Genomic DNA, 21170 nt, shown 5'->3' on the forward strand with positions numbered 1-21170 from the left:
AGGAAGGACTAGAGACGAACACAAGGTTACTTTGGCGAGTGAAAACAATGTCTACTATATTGGCTAAGATGATGTCTCACAAATGTATCTATGTATCAAAATTCGCCAAGTTATTTGTTTTAAAGATATCCTCATTTTTTATGTCATTCTACCTCAATAAAACTGTTTAAAAGTTAAAAAAAAAAAAAACAAAGCTGGTTAGGAACAAGCCTAAGCTATATGTCAAGCTTTCATAATTAATATGAAATCTCCCTGTCATTATTTGGAAGCAGGCTGGCAGGACAAAAAAAAAAACCAAAACAACTCGTTACAACATGGAAGTCACATTTAGGTGCAAAATGCTAAAACAAAGGGGTTCCATAACCCATGTCAAACCATCTTCTAAAAACGCATAAATCTCCTGGAAGAAGCAATTCACAAACTATTTCAAGCTGTGTGCCATTCTGAGCAGCATGATGAAATACTGTGCTGCCAGCTTCTACCTGAGTCATGAACCCATCATTTCCATGCTATATATTCACTTGCCTACTAGTCCCTTAAGCAGTCTCAATTACCAGAGCCACTGTTAATGTGTCACAGTATAGTGTTTATAAAACTTTTATTTTAATAATGTCCTCCCAAAATCAAGAGCAGTGATGCTGAGAAATGAAATACGCTGAGAAGCTTACCTTAAGTGACTGAATGCAAGTTCTCAATTTAACTGGGGGTGGAGGGGTACAGACTAGCAAATCTACAGGACCACCAGACATTTTAATAGAGTACATTTCAGAGACTTATTTTTGGAGACAGGATTCCTCTGTATAACAGTCCTAGCTGCCCTGCAACTCACTATTAGACTAGGCTGGCCTCAAACTCACAGAGATCTACCTGCCTTTGCCTCTCAAGTGCTGGGATTAAAGGTGTGCCTAGTATGTTTGGCTCAAGGAACTTTATTGTTCAATACATAATCTTGCTTTGTAGGCCCATTCTGCCTTTGAACTTGTAATTCTTCTGCTTTGGCCTCTGGAGTGCTCAGGTTAGCCATGAACACAACAGCTGGTTCACATTCTAATTTCATTAGTCATTAATCTCTTACTATGCCTAATTTAAATTTATAGATTAAATCTTACCAGGGGCATGTATATTTAGGGGGAAAAAAAAACCAGTACAGTTCCCTTTGTATGGTTTCAGGTACCTACTGGACATCTGAAACACATCCCTTGTATAAGGGGCAAATCTGTATTATATATTGCCATGAACACCATAAATGTTTCCCATGCTTTCAAATCATTTCCAATCACTGCCTGTTTTCCACAGTGACTGGCTCTGACTCTAAGGTCACATAATTTCTACTGGTGTTTCAAGTTATACTAAGACACAAAACAGAAGTAGTTTAGTTCCAGTTTCAGGTTGGCTGTAATGGAACTCTTATTTTTGATAGCACAGGGAATCCCTTCTATGGTTTCCAGGCAAAATTACTATGAATAAAGCATTTGCTTTGGCCCTATCATTATCACTTAAAGAACACCCTACCCCCTCACCCCTGCAAGCCCCCTAAAACCCACCACAATCCTGTCAAAAAACTGCTCAATAGTTCTCACTGCAATTCCTCCCCATCCCTCTCATTTGACTGACCAGGTTTCAGTCAGGAGCAGTGACATTGGTAATAATGAGGAAGAAGCTCTGGCTAGGAGGCTATAGCTAAACGTCTTCTAGGAAAGCTGCAGGTGCCAGGCATCTCCTATAACAGCACTTTTGAATAAATGGGTCCATATTGTTTCTAGTTGGGTCAACAAAAGGAGTTAGGTCAAACAGCAACCACTGCTGACTCTTACCTAGCAGTCAGTCACTACACATGCGCCACTTTCCACTTAACTTTAGATTATCTTAGTATGACCCACATTTTGTAGATGAGGAAAATACCCAAAGATCGTAATTGCTTTTCTTAAATTATCAAAGCTAACAAATGTCAGAGGGAAATACAATGCAATACAGCAACTGAGTTATTTATTGATGTGAAAGGATGCTTATGTTTTATATATAACAATGGCCACAAACAATCACAATAAATAAAAATGATTGGCTGCCAGTATTATTTTACAATTATTATTCTTTTTGTAACTTACCTATCTTAAACATCTCTATTCAAAATGAGTAGAAGTTTTTCAATATAGATTTTAAAAAAATGAAGAATATAGAAATCTGTATGACAGAATGTATGCCTCTATTATTAATGGTAAAATATCAAAATAGACACAAACCGGCTGGAAGAACTCAGTTGATAAAGGTCCTACCATGCAAGTTTAAGAACCTAATGTGGAATCTCCAGAAGCCATGTCAAAGCAGGATACAGTGGCATGCCCCTGTAACTACAGCATTGTGAGGGTGATAAGTGGTAGATCCCAAAGGTTCATGGGACAAGCCTAGCCAAACTGGCAAGCTCTGATTCAGCCAAAGATCCTGTCTCAAATAAATAGGGTGGAGAGCTATAGAGGAAGACACATTACAACAACCTGTTTTCTGCACACACAAGCGTGTACATATATACTTGCACATACAAACATGAAAAATTGACATAAGCACAATTCAGAGTTCACTTAGAAATTAAAAATGTAACCTAGCTTGATTTTTAAACACTCAAAAATATGACTACTTTGTGATGTAATTTCTTAAAATGTACTCCTTACCTGTCAGCTGGTGCTGGGCTAGTAACCACTGGTGACTGCGCTGGCTTTTCTGCAGGTTTCTCAGGCTGAGTTGCACTAGCAGGTGTGGGTTCAGAAGATGCTGGAGTTGAGGCTGGAGTAGTAGACGCAGGTGTGGAAGTGGGAGCTGAAGCAGGGGTGGAAGTTGGAGCCTGAGCCACAACTGTTGCTGTGGAGGAGCTAACTGCAGTAGTGGTGGGAGCATTCGATTGCTGAGTTGCCGCTGGCACTGGTGCTGTCACTGCTTTGGGCTGGATGTGTTAAAAAGCAAAGCAAACAGAAGGCATTATGTGATCACTCATTGGACTATGACAGCAATAAGAATAGCCTAATAACCAGTCATCTAAACATAATTTTGTAACTGGATAATAAACGATCAACATTAGCAAATAAAAGCACTTCACTACTCCTCAAAGTTCCTAAGATAATTTACATTATCTTAACTATCAAGTGCAATCAACATTAGACTCATCTCAATCCTTACATTTCAATATGAAAAAAGAGGCCGGGCGGTGGTGGTGCATGCCTTTAATCCCAGCACTCAGGAGGCAGAGCCAGGTGGATCTCTGTGAGTTCCAGGCCACTCTGGACTACCAAGTGAGTTCCAGGAAAGGCACAAAGCTACACAGAGAAACCCTGTCTCGAGAGGGGAAAAAAAAAAAAAAGAACACAAAGAAATCACTGTCTTAAATATAGATACACATACCCCAAAGGACCATATAGTTTTCTACAAAGCTTTACTTATATACCTTGCTTATAACTTTGAAGGATGTATTGCCACTTAAAAGCATTATCAAAATAACTTTTGGCACTGAAGTGTAAGTAGATTGTCTACGAACATGCCAAATAATCTGCTGTATTTTAGGAAAAAAGAACTGCTGACTATAAACCAACAGGCATTAAGTACAAAAAGGACTAGAAACACACACACAGAGAGAGAGAGAGCAAAACAATGTCTATGCTCGGTACTTCCTGAACTAAAATAAAAGCACAGCCATAAAACCTTCCATGTAGCAAATTCAATTACGTATGCATAAAAGTCATACTGAATTTTACTCTACCAAAACCCTATATTCAGTCTATTCAGTTCTGTAGACTGAAGTTTTAACAAAAGATGGGTTCAAAATCTCCCACAGTTCCAACTCAATAAGCTACAAAAGCAATGAGCTGAACTGTCTTGCTTAAGCTGAGCTAACCAACTGTTGGCGAATCTAACAAAGTAGTGTGCACTTAAAGTACTTTAAAGCACTGCTAGCATATACTCCCTTTTCTTTTTCTAATTCTTAACTGCTAATAGAACACTGCAAAGATTATTCTGCTTGTATTTTCACAGAGGGTCTCACTGTCTCAGCTTCCAGAGTGCTAAAGTTATGCCACAGCCACTCCCTGCCACCTCTTAGGATTCTTAAGTTTCTAAATCTGCAGTAAGCTAAAACTCCACAATAAATTATTCTGGATGAAATGGAACATCACAAAGATGTAGATTTTAAATTTTGTTTTTGTTTTTCAACACAGGGTTCTCTGTGTAGTTTTGGTGCCTGTCTGGATCTCACTCTGTAGACCAGGTTGGCCTCAAACTCATAGAGATCCGCCTGTCTACTTCCCAAGTGCTGGGATTAAAAGGCATGCGCCACCACCACCCATCCTGATTTTTTTCAAAACATTACAATAACTAATCTTAATAAAATGTGTATTGGTATATTAAATGTATATTAATGCACTTAGTATTTTCTTTAAGTATTGGTGAGCTATTTCTGCAAAGAGCTATTTAAGTCTAATTACAGAAAGCACCACAACCTCTGCTTTTTAAAGGTTTTCTGCTTACTTTGGCTCTTGTAAGACTGACAAGCATCAAGCATCTATTCCTCATAAATATATAACCATTCCAAGACCTTTTCTGTTTAACTCTTCACTATACTGATGACAATACTGAAGGAACTACCCTGATGTGTGTGTGTGTGCCTCTCCCAAAGTACTTCATACTTAAAAGTAGTTTCTGGGTGATGGTGGTGGCACACACCTTTAACCCCAGCACTCAGGAGACAGAGGCAGGTGAATCTCTGAGTTCAGAGGCCAGCATTGTCTACAGAGTAAGTTCAAGAACAGCCAGAATACAGAGAAACCCTATACCTGGAGTGGGGGGGGGAGAGTTAAGTTGGTAAATTTGGTGGGTTTTTTTTGTTTTGTTTTGTTTTGTTTTTTTTAAATTTGGGGAATAAAACAGAAGGAGAAATGCTGTTTTCTTGCATGGCTGTTCTCAACCAAGTGTGACATTTTGAGCAAGGAATTAAATATTGCAAAACCATTGATTCTTTACTAGTTTAAATTTTTTCAAACCTAGCCAGGCGTCATAGAAGAGGCAGGTAGATCTCCAGCACTTTCAGATACATAGCAAGTTCTACAAAAGCCAGAACAGCCAGAGCTACATAATAGAGACCTTTCTCAAAGACAAAAAACAAAAACACCTAACGTGTATGTCTGCTTTGGCTGCCTTTGGTTTCAGAGTACAAAAATATTCAGTAATTGGAACTATTTTCATTTAAAAAAAAATTAAGTATATTTATTCAGTAACAATGCTACATTTTGCCAGGTGGTGGTGGTGCACACCTTTAATCCCAGCACTCAGGAGGCAGAGCCAGTTGGATCTCTGTGAGTTTGAGGGCAGCCTGGTCTACAGAGTGAGATCCAGGACAGGCACCAAAACTACACAGAGAAATCCTGTCTTGGGGGGAAAACAACAACAACAAAAAACAACATCAACAACAAAAAAACAAATAATGATACATTTTAGAGCAATAACAGTGAGAAAAATTAAAAGTTTCTCAGTGTTTTCAAATTCCTGGAATGTTACTCTTCGAGTTTCAGGGGTAATAAATCCATATTCCCAGGAATTCTAAGAAATTTCAAACATGATTATCTTAAACATACTTGTAACAATCTGCACTCTCTATTATTCAGTAGACAAAACTCATGTTTAAAGAATAAAACACAGCAAGTTTAGTGGTTCTTGCAAAAAACTATAGCCTAAGGAATTTTCAAACAATGAAAAATAAAAGGAGAAATTCTCATCTCCCAGTAAGGTAACAGCCCCTTAACAGAATCACAAGGGGACACTGCTCATTTAGGAACCTATTTTGTATTGAAAATGTTGTACTTTGAGAGAGCAGAGGATTCACTATGTATATAAGCTAATTCATATGAATCTTTATTTTTTTATTACCCTTTCTTGTTCTTTCTACATGCTAACTATACTTACATCTATCTTCATATACGCATGTGTACATAATAGACTGTCATCAATGAGGGAGAACACCCATTTTTTCCTTTTTGAGACTGAGTGACCTCACTTAATGTACTCTAAGTCTATTTTCCTGAAAATTTTGTGATTTCATTATTATTTAGAATGAGTGATATTCCATTTTATAAGTACCAGATTTTCATCATCCATTTCACTATTTCCTACTACTATTACTATTCTGTAACTTTGGGGAAAACCCATTTATTCAACTACTAGTCTCTAGTCAACTCCAAGCATCCACTTAAACTTACTTTCACTATTACAAAAAGAGTACTTGCTATGTTTGCTCCCCCTGAACTCAGGCAATTTAAACCCTAAAGTTTTTTGTTGTTGTTTTGAGATGGTCTTACTAGCTCTGCTGACCTGGAATTCACTAAGTAAACCAGGCTGGCATAGAACTCAAAGATCTGCCTGCCTCTGTCTCCAAAGTGCTGGGATTCAAGGTGTGCACCACCACACCTGGCACAAACCCTAAAGTCCTATGATAAACCAATATGAAAAGGGTAGAAATTAAATCTGACTGTGGTATTGGCGGTAGGGCCTTTTAGATTAGATCACAGCAGAGCCTCCATGAATAATTCTGGTGGCTTCATAAAGACAGAAGAAAAACTACACATTGATAAAAATATACACATATTCCCACCATGACAATCTAGCTACAAGCAGTCCTTGTGTGGTCTTCACCATGTTGTGTGGACTTCCATCCCAAAACTCTGTCAGGGCTAATAATAACCCTTTTTCTACTTTACACTTCTGTCTTGGATATTACAGCAATGAAAAGATGACTGCTGTATACACTGCTCTTTCTGAGGTTATGTATCTTTAAATAAGCAAGTATACAAAGCAGTCTCTTTAAGAATCCATGTTCAAGCTCTTGCTGTAAATGTGTACAGGCAGGCATGTGGAGGCCAGAGGGCAGATGTAATCTCTCAAAGGCCAGCTACCTTTTATAAAAAGTCTTTTATAAAAACAAACAAACAAACAAACAAAAAACTCTTATTAGCCTGGAGCTCACCAAGGAGGCTAGACTAGAAGGCCAGTGAGTGGCAGGACTATGCTTGTCTCTGCCTGCCAGTGTTGAGCTGACAGTAATGCATGTGACAGCATCCTTTCAATGAAGGCTCGAAGCTAGAACCCAGGCTTGTGGGGTAAGCAAGCACCTTACTGCCTGAGCTTTTGCCCCAGCCTTCAAGCTCTATTTAGGGGAGGGTGGGGGGAAGTTTACTTTGTTACTTTCATAAAATTGCCCAATATATTTCAACATCATTAAATTATAAAACAGCTTTTTCTTAAAATCATTCCATCATTTATTTAGTTGACTTTTCCTTTTATTTCCTAAAACTCTTATGTCTTCACTGAAAACTGAACTTGCATTCATTTCATGTTTTTTTTTTGTTTGTTTGTTTTTGTTTTTGCCCTGAGTTTGTCAGGTCTAACATATAACTTACCTAGTACCTAAAGGGCTACTTACGAAAAGCTACAGAATGAAAGACACTAATTTGATTGCTAACCACATTTTTAAATAATCACATGGTGACTTAACTACTCTAAGAGCCTCTTTTTAAAGCAGAGTGAACATAGATCAAGGAAAAGTGATAAAGAACTCTTCAGGGGCTTCAAGGGAGAAATGCCCTTTTAAAAATAAGACACATTGTTTTATCTTAAACAAAGATGACTTTAGAGTTACAGATATCTAACTATTACCTTTACAGGAGACCACAGACCACAGTAAATCTCCCTACATTTGAAAAGCAGTTAAGTACACCATGCTATTTATTACATGTGCTGGGCTACAGAAATGGACTCGGTCACTGCTTCTGAGATGATTCAAGGCATAATGATAGAGTGAAGGTGAAACTTACTTTTGTCACCATGACCACCACAAAGTTTTTCTCATCAATTTTGTATTCTTTGAGAGCAGTATCATCACTGAGGATTTTGCCTAATAATTCAGGAGAGAAAATGTTATTTAAAAACACATTTAAAAGTCTCTTAATTTATCAGCAACATTAATTCTATTAAGTAAAACTTCTAAGAAAAACTTTGGCAACCAGCTAATATAAATATAAGTAGACATGTACTACTTTAAAAACAGAAACATCTGATTGATTTGGTTTTTTATTTATTAACTGTGTCTATTGAATTCAGCCCTGAAAACGGAAATCATAAAGACAAAGAAAATTAAACATTTTCAATTGCCTGGTCATCCTTTTGAAAATAAAGTGTATTTTTTTTTTCCTGATGGAAAGAAGGGATAAGCAACTTCCTACTCAAAATACCAAACACTTGATGAATCAGAAATGTTCCAATGTTTTAGAAGTAAAATAATTATAACAAACAAGCCAAGTGAACAAAACCTTTCAGAAACAGCATAATACACAAGAAAGGGGAAGAATTGTGGAACTCAATAAGCATACTGCAGAAGACCAAGGCCACGCTCCTGGATGGTTCCTTTCCCTTGAATTTAGTCCCTTATTCTAAAAAAGCCATTGCCTAGAAATCAATACAAATTGCACAAAAAAGAATGGGAATGAGCTGGGTGGTAGCAGTGCATGCCTTTAATCCCAGCACTCAGGAGGCAGAGCCAGGCGGATCTCTGTGAGTTCGAGGCCAGCCTGGACTACCAAGTGAGTTCCAGGAAAGACACAAAGCTACACAGAGAAACCCTGTCTCAAACAAAACAAAACAAACAAAATGTTAAGAACGAGAATGAGACAAGAGGCTATACAGTTTATTACACTTTATCCCTTTTTTCTGGCTTCTGAATTCTGACCACCAAAAAATGGGGTTAGAACAGTGAGCTATCGGTCACTCTGAACTGTCTCTCTCCTAAAAGGAAACAGTATGCCCATCATACTGTTGATGCACACCTTTAATCCCGGCACTTGGGAGACAGAGGCAGGCAGAACTCCATTAGTTCTAGGCCAGCCTGGTCTCCATACTGAGTTTCAGGACAGCAAGGGCTACAGAGTAACTGGGATTCTGTTTCAAAAATACAAAAAAAAAAAAAAAAAAAAAAAAAAAAAAAACCAGAGGCAATACTACAAAGTTCCACGGAAGGAAAAGAACAGGCTAACACCCCATTTCACTGACACCTACAAGGACAGTGTTGAGTAGTTCCTTCAATGGAACAGATGAGTTTTCTCTACTAAACTTTGCCATCGAGTCTATTTTTAACATATTTTCCTGGGCATCAGTGAGGCTAATTAAATTTGCAAGTTCCTAGTCATACTCTTGGGTGCTTTCTTATTGGGGCCTCTTTTCCTCACCAATTTCAAAGTACTCTATACAATTTGTATTTTAATTCTTTTTTGGGGAAGGGATCCTATCATGAAGGCCTTTTGATATATGAAACAAACAAGCCTTCCTTCTTCAACTTTGGTAGGTAGTTTAGAAAGACACCAAAATTTTTTTGACAGAAACGATTTCATACACATTCATCAACTAGTACACAAGTTCTTAAAAGACTGAAAGCAATGATGTTCAGTTTATGAATTAACACAGAAGTCAGTCACAGTACTCACAGACTAAGTAACATCACTCCCTGGACAAAGTAGGCAAATGTGCAGAAAGAAGACATCAAACCATAATTTAAAAACTGCTTCTATAAAATCATGTTTCTGACAAAGACAATTTGAAAATACTGTAATTTCTAAGATAACATTTCTAAGACTAGAACGTCAAATATGCAAGACATGGCAATTTCAGAACTGAATTCATACCTGCATAGATTAACTTCTGACCTGCTACTGGAAAGGCATCTTTCCCCTTTTCAGATTCAATCTTCTCTTTCAGTGCCTTTACCTATAGGAAAAGTTAAAAAAAAGAAAAAGAAAAAAAGAAAATTAAGCCTAAATAGAAAAATTACAATATACGCGCTGAAGGCCAGGCAGTGGTGGCACACGCCTTTAATCCCTGCACTGGGAGGCAGAGGCAGGCGGATCTCTGTGAGTTCAAGGCCAGTCTGGCCAACAAAGCAAATTCCCAGGACAGCCCCGGGCTATTACAGAGAACCCACTAAACAAAACAGAAATGTCTTCTTGCAGGACATAATGGCACAGCACTTTGGAGGCAGGTGGTTCTCTAGGAAGCTTGACCTGGCTAGCTTCATGTCAATTTATCACAAGCTAGAATTATCTGAAAGGGGGGAATTTCAATTGAGAAAATGTCTCCATAGGCATTCCTGCTGGGGGAGGAACCAGCCCCTTCTGGGTGGGGTGTTCCCTGGGCTCTATAAGAGCTGTCTGAGCAAGACAAGGAGAGCAAGCCAGCAAGCAACACCCTCCATGACCTCTGAATCAGCTCCTGCCTCCAGGTTTCTTCCTGTTTTGAGTTCCTATCCTCTCTTCCTTAGATAATGGACTACAATATGGAAGTCAAATTTATAAACTCTTCCCTCCCCAGCTTGCTTTTGGTCATATTCATTACAACAACAAAAACCCTAAGACAGAGCTCAAGCTTGCTCTACATAGTGAATTCCAGATCAGCTACAATTGCATAGTAAAGCCCGTCCATTAAAAAAAAAAGAAAAAGAAAAATGAAAAAGCCGTCTGGGGCCAGCAAAATGACTCAGTAGGTAAAGGCACTTGGAGCTAAACTAAGTTTAATCCCCAGGACCCATGAGGTGGAAGGAGAGATATGACTCCTATAAGCTGTTCTCTGAACTCCCCATGACAAATATGCAAACAAAACAAAAAGTACAATTAAAAACAAAAGCCTTTCTTAAAAGGCTAAGAGTTCTAAGAAATAAAATGTTTCAGTTAAAATAAGAAACATCAATGCTGAAGGCAAATGTATTCTTATGGCTCATTTTAACCAATCAGAAGACCAATGAAAACATAATACCATTTCCCCAGCACAGTGTTTTTTCAGCCCATCATGAGGTGTTTCCAATTTCAGCAAAGGCTGAGAGCCACTGGGCTATTTAAATGATTTTTTCCCCTAGTTTCACCTCTACTTTCATGTCATATGTACATATATGATTTTATTTATCTATATCCAATTTAGAAACGACAAATGAGAAAAAAATCTGTGCTATTGGTATTTCTGAAACTGACTTAGTCTAAATATGGTTATCTTGCCTTGTATCAATTTTCATGCAAACAGTGTAGCTGTTCTTTATGGATGCAAAAAAAAATTTACTGGGTTTGTATACCAAATTTTCTTTACCCATTTCTCTGTTGACAAGCACCCATGGTTGACTCCGTACTTCAGCTATTGTGAATTGTGCCACAGTAAACACTGAGTCAAGTATCTCTGTGGTGTGTTGACTCTGAATGCTTTGGTAAAATAGCCAGGCATAGTAGTTATGTCATATGGTAGTTGTCAAAAAGCTGAGAACTGGTATTTAACACCCTGAATTACTTGCCGAAGGTCAACTAAATGAGAAGGCAGAGCACTACTAGCATGCTGTTGGATGGTATGATTCTCTGAATGAGACATATCCCACATAAGTTCACTTATATAGTTGAATACTTCGTCCCCTAATGGTGGTGCTGTTTGGAGAGACATGAAACCTACAGAAAATGTCTACCATGGGGTTGGGGTGAGCTATGAAGCACTATAGTCTTCCCCGACTTTCCCTCCCTGCTTTCCTGTGTGTGGATGAAATGCAACCTACCAGCTTCCTGCTCCAACAGCCTTGCATGTCATTCCTTGCAGCCTGGAACTCTGTCCCTCTGGAACCATAAGTTAAAATAAATCCATTCTAAAGTTGCTTTTGGTAATGGTGTTTATCACAGCAACAGCAAAGTAACTAATACAGGCGTTAGGTTTCCTCCAAACTCATTTACAGAGAAAGAGAATCTATTTACAAGTGTGATTATTTGGTAGGAGCCACAACTGAATTAAACTACATATGTCACTTTGAGTGAACCCAGTACATAGTGGTTTTGAGCTAGTGAGTTGTGCTGAATGAATGAGTACACAGATATACAGCAATATATAAAGAAAAAAATATATAAAGAAAAAAGAAACATGAAAATGGTAAAACAAAGTGGGAATCTTATTCCTGACAGGTTATACTGAGGAGAAAATTTAAGACAAAATTATCATGTATAGGCACATAAAAAATGTTTTTTTAGCCGGGCGGTGGTGGCGCACGCCTTTAATCCCAGCAGTCGGGAGGCAGAGCCAGGCGGATCTCTGTGGGTTCGAGGCCAGCCTGAACTACCAAGTGAGTCCCAGGAGAGGCGCAAAGCTACACAGAGAAACCCTGCCTCGAAAAAACAAAAAATAAAAATAAAATGTTTTTTAATTTTTGGTTTTTATGTGTATGCATGTTTATATGTGTGTGAGAAATCCACAAGTCATCTTATTCAACTGTGGTACCTTACATACTGAGATCTGGCTAGTCTAGACGGCTAGCTCCTGGGATTCCACATCTCCACCTCCTGAGTACTGGGATTATGGTGGGTTGCCATAGCTGCTTGGTGTTTTACACACACAGGCGGTGGGGACACCGAAGATGGTCCCATGCTTCTGCTATAAGCACTGTGCTGGCTAGTCTAACGTCAACTGGACACAAGTTAGAATTAAGGAGGGAGCCTCAATTGAGAAAATTCCTCCCTAAAACTGGGCTGTAGGCAAGCTTGTAGGACATTTTCTAATCAGTTATTGATGGGGGAGGGACCAGTCCATGGTGAGTGGCCCTGGGTTCGGTAAGAAAGCAGGGTGAGCAAGCATGAGGAGCCCGTAAGCAGCACCCTTCCACAGCCTCTACATCAGAACCTGTCTCAAGGTTCCTGCCTGTTTAAGGTGTCCTGACTTCCTTGAATAATCAACAGTGGTGTGGAAGAGTAAGTGAAATAAATCTTTCCCTCCCCAAGTTGCTTTTTTTGGTCATGGCGTTTCATCACAGCAAAGCTAACTAACTATGACAAGCTCTTAACTCACTGAACCATCTCATTAGCCCAAGAAACTATATTTTTATTTCCTGTATCAACACAAACTAAAATACTATACCATTTAGCTATAGAAAGAATCAGAGTAATCTTGCGGGCTGCAAGAATATATTTAGGAGGGTTAAAAAATAACTTATGATATATGAACTGGCAATTATTGGGATAGATAAATGTAACGTATAAACATTTAGATATGTTATAAATGATACACAAATCTCAATATATAACCTAGAGACACTGAGGAGCTATGCCTAAGTTAGATCTATGCATAAAGTTTTTATTGAGGTCTAAGATATATAAGCTTTAGGAATGGACGTATATGCCTTTATACAAGAGTTTACGGACCCCGAGAAGGGACACTGGGGCTAATACTAGGCCATAGCTCCCCTACTGTACAAGATATAAAAATTGTCCCAAAAATGGTTAATTCCTAACTTTACTGAGAAGATTAAAATTATTGTACAACCCCCTACAAAAATAATTTAGATCCATACAGGGTAATACCTAGGAAGCTGCCAGTTTGGAATCTAATGATATGGCTTTCTGGGTTCAGAAATTATATACTCCAGCCCAACTAAATGCTTCAAATACAGGGAAAGAAAATAATTAAAATACTAAACGTAAGCATGGACATTTCTTACATTTTAGGAAAAGGTTGGCAAAATACCTAAGACAATTATTACTCCTTCGCCTCTTAGAGGCTAATATTGTAACCAAAAGCTCAGGAATATTAAAATGGTCACATGGAAAAATTTTGACATATTCTGCCCGTACATCATGCTCTATACCTAACATACTATGGAAAAGAGACATGCTATAACAAATGAATGTATCATTAATCTCTGCTATGGACTAATATCAGCTCAAATACTATGGATGGGTTTTAACCTTAGAACTTGGGTAAACAAATCCAAGGGCATAATTGAGCCTGTTGTTCCAAAAATTATAAATGAAAGACATGACCTAGGATACCAAAATTTATCCTAGGGTCCACTGTCCACTGCTGACCCCATTACTTGTAGATCTGATGCTCCTATCTGGGTTAAGCAATGACATTTAAACACTAAAAGAATTGTAATGCTACCTGTCTGATGAAAAAAAAAAAAAAAACCTCAAATATTGGGCATATAAAGCCCCCCACCAGCCCTTAAATCACCAATATTTTTTATTTAGGAAAATCAGGCATACAGACTGTTACAAGACCTTAAGAAATTAAATAAAATTTATTAAAGTCTGACTTGCCATCTCCAATAGCCATCTGTATATGTACATATATATTGCAATACATTTATTACACAGATGATAGTATACTTTTATCAAACTAAAACTTATGAGTCATAGACTGTCAGATAAGTCTACAGGATATACTTATACTTTCTTATGCCTGACTAACAATTACAAATTCTCTCCCTATGAAAGCTTATCCATGAGGTCCTTATGATTTATGATTATAGAATAATACATTTATTTCACTGTTTTTCAATATTAGGAATGCCTACAGCTCATATATGGACAGAGGCCTTACATATACTCCAAGAGCTCCTAAGAATCAGTACTTATTTTTTTCATATCTCCCACTAAAGGCATTCCTTATTACCCCTAGACCAAGCCACAAAGCTACATCTACGTCTCTAAAACCTTCTCACTGCTGTTTCAAAGGTCCTGATATTTTCGTAATGTCTAGTAGAGGATATGCTTACATGTTTCATAGGGCACTGACTCACCTTTATGAATCCTAGATCGCCTGGCCAAGCCATATACTAGGCCACTGCAGGACAGAGGCGTTCTATAGCTGCCAGCTTAATTACAGGCTGTTTATTACTCATAGATTGTTTACAATGAGTTTTGACTTTATGAACAAATTGATACAACTCCAGGTGATAAACTCTGTTCATCAATGATATTAAACTTATAGGAATGATTATAAATAATTCCATTCTAAATGTATTTTATTAATTCTGACTAAAAATAAGCTATATATATATATATATATATTATATATATTATATATATATGAAACATTTCAGATTTCATTCTCTGGCTATCCTGTTGTTTTATTAAGACTCCAAGGATTCATAATTTTGCTCTGACAAAATTCACTGTTATGTTGCTAATATGTCTAAAGATTTTGTCTTTTAAGAAGGTTCTTATAAGCTTCAGGGTATTAAAAAAAAATTCACCAACACTCACAAGCCAAAAAGGACCACTCACAAGCCAAGACGGACCAGAAGAAACATAACCTGACTTCAGTTTTCATTTCCCACTTACAAAATTTTTTTCTTCTCTAGGGAGAGGGGAGCCTTCCCTCTCCCTGGCCTAAAATCCCCTTCTCTCATCTGCTAACCATACCATGCATCTAATAATCCACAGGTACACCTACGAGAAAAAAGTTTCCTCTTTTAAAACTCATCTTTAAAACTCCTCACCTGCATGTTTTACCATTAATTCATATGTTTATTCCTAGAAGAAATTCTAATCATCTTAAGAGTTACAGGTTGTCACCCTCTGGACCATAGACATGCTGTCTAGCTGCAGGTCTGCATCTCATCCTCCAGCCCACCATGGATGTGCTGTCCAGCTCAACCCTGCATCCCGCCTTCCAGCCCATGGGACAAGAAATCCTGCTACACACAGAGCCTGAAATAGGCTGCACTTCCTGGGTTTCCATTGCGTTCTAGCCTTCAAGACTCTCAGCTTCACCCCCATATCAGCAGGAAATAACTTTTTAATAAGAGATTTCTACAGCCCTTTGTCACCTATTTTTCTGAACTGAACCCTCTAGCCCAGGGGCTGGACTGCCCTAAAAAAATGTTCTATTATTAATTTTATATATTCTGCCCATGATCCTGAAATGTATGCACTATCAGATATTTCCCCGTGTACTTTTTCACAACTGTTTTATATGTAAGTCTTGCTGTATATACCCTGACGCAGATTATTACTGTCCTCTCATAGCTTATGGTTTAATATTGCATTGATTACAAATTTATATTCGGTAAGCTTCAACAGCAGCCTTGGTGCCACTGATAATTTAGGTAACTTTATCTAACTATACCTCCTTAAAATACAATTTAGCCAAATTCATACCACTACCAGAGATTAATAGTCAATGTTCCAAACTAATCATTTCTTTTTGATAAGTCAGAATCATAGTATTTAGACACATTTAATCATATTATACTAGCTAATGATAGATTTTTTTTTATGTTATTCCTTTACCCCCTTCTTGGGACAGATATTTTAATTATATACAAATATAAGTATCAGATGATTAAACTAATTCTCAGCTTGCCATCTATATAGATTATTGATTATAAATATATTTTATAGATTATAAGTATACATTACTGATACAAGTATTGATCATATATCAATATTTACTGTCCATTACTTATCATTTATTCCAGTCATCTCCAAACTCAATATTTATCCACATCATTCATTGCCCTAGACAGAATTAAACTTCCCATTTTTACTATACAAGAAAATGATAAAGAGATTCAGCTGTGTATTAAAGCTATACTTTGACCAGCCAAGGGTCTGTCAAAAGGCAAGCCATTTATTATGAATATTTGGTGCTAACCAGGCTTTAATATTTCAGCTGTCTTCTGCTATGAAATCCTTGCATGCCAAAATATTTCCAGACCATTTGCTAACAGTTCAGCTCCCCAGATCTGCTGAACTTCCCACTTCCCTGCTGGAGCCAGTACTTGGATAAAGTCAAGTAGGCAGGTCACCTAAGCAAAGACAAGCTGGCAAAGACAAGCTGACAGGAATTGCATAGCTCTGTTTCTTGTGCAAATAAAGCTCAGACCATCTCCTGGCCTTGAGGCCTAGTGGCTCACCAGAGTAACTGACTGAGAACCAAAGAGGTTTTCACATGTCAAGGTGGAAGGTAGGGTGGAGGAACATTCCTGAGGAGGCAGAGAACCGTGTGGCTGTAGAGAGAAGACAGGCATTTTTCTGTAGAGAAGAGACAGAACGGCATGGCAAAGGAAAAAGTGGAAAACAAAGGTTCCGTAGAGGATAAGCAGATCTCGGGTAGAGTTTTCTGAGTGCCAGGAGTAGAGTAGTGGAAACGGAAAGAGGAAACGGAGGACAAAGATGAAGCTGGAAGGATAGGAGTTTAGTCATTAGCAGGACTATGAGCTGGGGAACTGGACAGAACTGAAGCTATGTAGACTGGATTTCATCCCAGAGAAATAAAGTAGATGGATAAAGAGCTTGGTATGTCTAGTTATTCCTGCCTTGAATGCCTGACAGCTATAGCTGTATTGATAGAATTTAGAGGAATAAAGTTAACAGACATAAAAGCATAATGTACGTAGATTTTTTTCCCCTCTCATATCCCACGCTGGACGCTGGACGTAGCGCAATCCCCAGGAACCCTGGGTATTCAATAGAGTAACACTAGACATCCATTATTAAACAAAGAAAAACTGATCATCGGAGTATGCAACTGAAACAGGAAAAAAATGCAAATGAAATTAAGAAGCAGTACAAAATAGTGTTACACCTGTAGGAAAACAGTAAAATGACAGGGGCAGACAATTTGGTTAAGCTAGTGGTGAACCTGCCATGTGTCAGGAAAGAGCTTCACAATATGGCAGCCATTTACATCTGTAAGTTCTATATTCAAAGACTCATCAGTGACTGAAATCGTTTTCTATTCTCAGAGAACACAGTATAACCACTATTTACATAACATCTACATTACACTAGGTGTAGATAAGATTTATAGTACAGGGAGAATGTTCATCAGTGAAACTTATCTGAGGAATTTATGTAGCGGAGGATTTTTGTTTGGGGCTGGGGAGTAGTCTGGAACTGTCTGTCTGCATATAGCTGAGATGTGACTGCAATTAGCTCTTCTCACTTAAATTACATTTCCATGATTTGTACTTGCTGAATGCCAGCCAGCCACCATGTCATGAAGATACCCAAGCAGCCAGGAGAGATTTGTATGGGATATGGGAAGGAACTGCAGTTTTAAGTCAATAGCAAACATCAAGGAGTTAGCCATCCGAGGGAGCCGTTTCGGAAGGAATCATCCTACACAACAGGCAAATACTTACATGGAAGTTACTGGGGAACATGCTGCTAACACTTATGACCACTGACACTGCCATTTTAAAGGCAAAGAACCTGCCACTGAGCCAGTAAGTCAATGCAAATGAGATTTCCCCATTGTCTTTCCAAGGCAGACATACACAGCTTTAACACTAATACCTGAAAACAAGTTTAAACACTCATCAAGCTGGAATAGTAATTGTTGCACAAACATTCATTTGAATACTGTGCAGTATTAATGAATGAGAAATGTTTACAAAATCGTTAAAGGAAAAAGACCTAGTAGATGTACAATTTATTTTTGAAAACAAACCTACTATAGCTGTCATTACTTGAAAGATTCTAAAGAGGTTAATCAACTAAGGACAAAAGCTTGCACTTTTTTTACCAAACAAACATAGATTATTTAATTAAAGTGAAAACTAGAACTTGAAATAAAATGTATTACTCATCAATACTTACTAACAATATTCAAAAAACATTGAATTTTTTTTAGATTAAAAAAGAGGGAGTAGGCAAAGGGGGCAACTATACCACTATATAATCTAAATTAAAATAGCGTTAAATGGCTCCAAGAGTAAAAGGACTTGTTTCCTACAAGCATAATTTGAATTCAAAAATGAACATGAATTTGGATTCCTGGAATCCATATAGAAGTTCTACTTGGTGGCACATGTCTGTTATCCCAGCACTCCTATTGTAAGAAGGGGGAAGTCAGGAAAATCTCTCCCCCCCACCACATGAGCACTTACAGGCCAGCTAGCCTGAGTGTGCAACACACCTGCAAACACTAGGAAACCCTGCCTGGGCCAGAGAGATGGCTCAGCCAGTAAAGGTATAGTGGTCAGCCCTGAGGTCCTGGGCCAGATCAGAGACTCACAATGTAAGAGGCGAGAACTGGTTGTCCTTTGATATCAACATGCATACCATGGCATGCTGGTGCTGTCCAAGACACACACAGAAAAAATTTCCAAAGCCAAAAGTGTATACAAAGGACTTCAAATTTACCCAAATTTCTTTGTTATCTGAAAAATCTGAGACAGACACCCAAGAGTTTGCTAAATTTCTCCTCCAAGTCAAATTCTGGATAATTATAGAAACAAAACTGATTATAAGGTATCTACCTACTACCAGGCAGAGGTGGTGTGCGCCTTTAATCCCAGTCCTTGGGAGGCAAAGGCAGGTGGATCTCTGCGTTCCAGGTCAGCCTGGTCTACCAGCGTGAGTTCCAAAACAGCCAGGTCTACAGACACGGGGGGGGGGGGGGGGGGGGGGGGGGGGGGGTGGGGGGTGGGTGGTGTTGAAAAAGAAAAAAAGGAAAGTTTCTATCAACTGCAATGGAAACAGGATAATTGAACCACTGAACTCAACTGAGTGACTTTCTCCTAAAACTGCAACTGATGCTATTAGAGCATTATGTGGAAGAGACAGTAAACTAAGGCTGTAGAAGGTTCTGCTACCAAGCAGGGCAAACTAAGTTTGATTCTCAGGACCCACATGGTGGAGGTAAGAGAGAATCAATTCCCACAGCTTGTCCTCTGACCGCCACATGAGGGCTGTGGTGTTTGTGGACAAATAAATGTAATTATTTTTTTTGTTTGTTTGTTTTTTCGAGACAGGTTTCTTGTGTACTTTGCGCTTTTGAATCACTTGATACAGGTGTCGAACTCACAGAGATCCACCTCTCTCCGATGTGATTAAAGTGCCAAGTTAATTATTTTAAAAGGCAATGTTCATTAGAGTTATTACCCAGAGGCTATTATTTTTCCAACAGAAACTATGTAAGATGTTCATAAGTTAACATATACACATCAATCTAATTGCTTTTAAAATACATTCCAGATGTTATGATTTTAACAATATCAAAGCAGATAGAAATGGGAGAGTGTATAAAGTTAATTGCATACTAGCTACAGCTTTTACATTTTCTAAAAGGGCAAAAATAAGCCCTTTTTTTGTGGGTCAGGGTAACCTGCCTGCTTAAGCAATCAACCAAAGCAGGGGATGAAAAATAGTCTTGCTCACTGTTGGAGCATCTAGTATTTGATCACATTAGTAGCAGATCCACCTCCACTGCCTGAATGAGCTTACAGAATTTATTAAAGAGTTTACAGAATTCATTCACAAGTAAGACTGACTTCACTGCCCGAGTGTTCATAAAAAAACAGATGGCATAGCATCATTTCTCAGGATTCAGTCTGCTATAGGTGGTTTAGGTTTAACACTTCTCTAAAAAGCAAATTTCGCCAGGCAGTGGTGGCACATGGGAGGCAGAGGCAGAGGCAGGCAGTTCTCTGTGAGTTCAAGGCCACCCTGTGCTACACAGTGAGTTCCAGGACAAGCTCCAAAGCTACACAGAGAAACCCTGTCTCGAAGAAAAAAAAAAAAACAAATTTCATACATTACCTATTCCGCCCCCCCAAGAAAATCTAATTTTCAAGTTGAAATGGCAGGCTTATACCTTTCAAAGCCACTGACAGTGTAAAGCTGAAAGAATATCATTTTTACAGAAAGGATAATGAAAAGACTGATCAAAATAAAATTGATGAAAGTGGATTTTTATTTCAAAAACATAGCACAACTTCTTCCACAATATATTTTTTAGGAAGATTACCTGATTTTCACACCAACTTTAAAAGCAAACAGGTAATTTATGATATTCCCTTTCTAAAGTAGAGAGATTTTCAAAAGTTGTTGTCAAAGCCAAAGACAAGTGGCTTTGGGAGACAAAGTGGGCAAGTGGGACAGTAGAGTAAGAGACGCACTTCTCTAAGCATACTGTCTAGGTCACCAGCAAGAGAGTGAGACATGGAAACCAGTGAAACAGATGAGAAGGGGAAGAAGAGTTGTATTAAGATGGAAACAAACATCTACATACTCTAAAACTGGAAACAGAAGAAGCAGAGACACTGTGGTCAAGTATGAAAAGCTCCCAGGTTGTGTGTTAAGAACAGTCTGCTACTAGTAGCACTATCTTGGGAGATTCTGGAAACTTTCAGGGAGAAAGTAAGTCACTGGGGGGAATTCCTTTTAAAGTCTAACCTGTAATTTCTATTCTGTTTCCTGATTCCATGAGGTGAAGGGCTTCCTTCTCCACAAGCTCCAGCCGCCATGATGTTCTACCAATGTACTTGAGGCCAAGCAACCATGGGGTGAATCCTCTGAAACTATGAAGGAAATATATCACCTCTCCCTTATATTGCTCTCTTGGATATA

General features: G+C 38.3%; 1 protein-coding gene across 1 annotated transcript in view; it reads right to left on the bottom strand.

The window, feature by feature from the left end:
• Rad23b (RAD23 homolog B, nucleotide excision repair protein) overlaps positions 1-21170 on the bottom strand; it is a 51669-nt gene that overhangs the window by 19254 nt on the left and 11245 nt on the right. Inside the window, exons 2-4 of the mRNA XM_028873122.2 lie at positions 9705-9786; positions 7845-7924; positions 2667-2935 (exon numbers count right to left, since the gene is read on the bottom strand). Of these exons, the coding sequence (XP_028728955.1) occupies positions 2667-2935; positions 7845-7924; positions 9705-9786 (431 nt within the window). The remainder of the gene's footprint in view (positions 1-2666; positions 2936-7844; positions 7925-9704; positions 9787-21170) is intronic.

The sequence above is a fragment of the Peromyscus leucopus genome, chromosome 2, assembly GCF_004664715.2.
Source record: "Peromyscus leucopus breed LL Stock chromosome 2, UCI_PerLeu_2.1, whole genome shotgun sequence".
NCBI lineage: Eukaryota > Metazoa > Chordata > Mammalia > Rodentia > Cricetidae > Peromyscus > Peromyscus leucopus.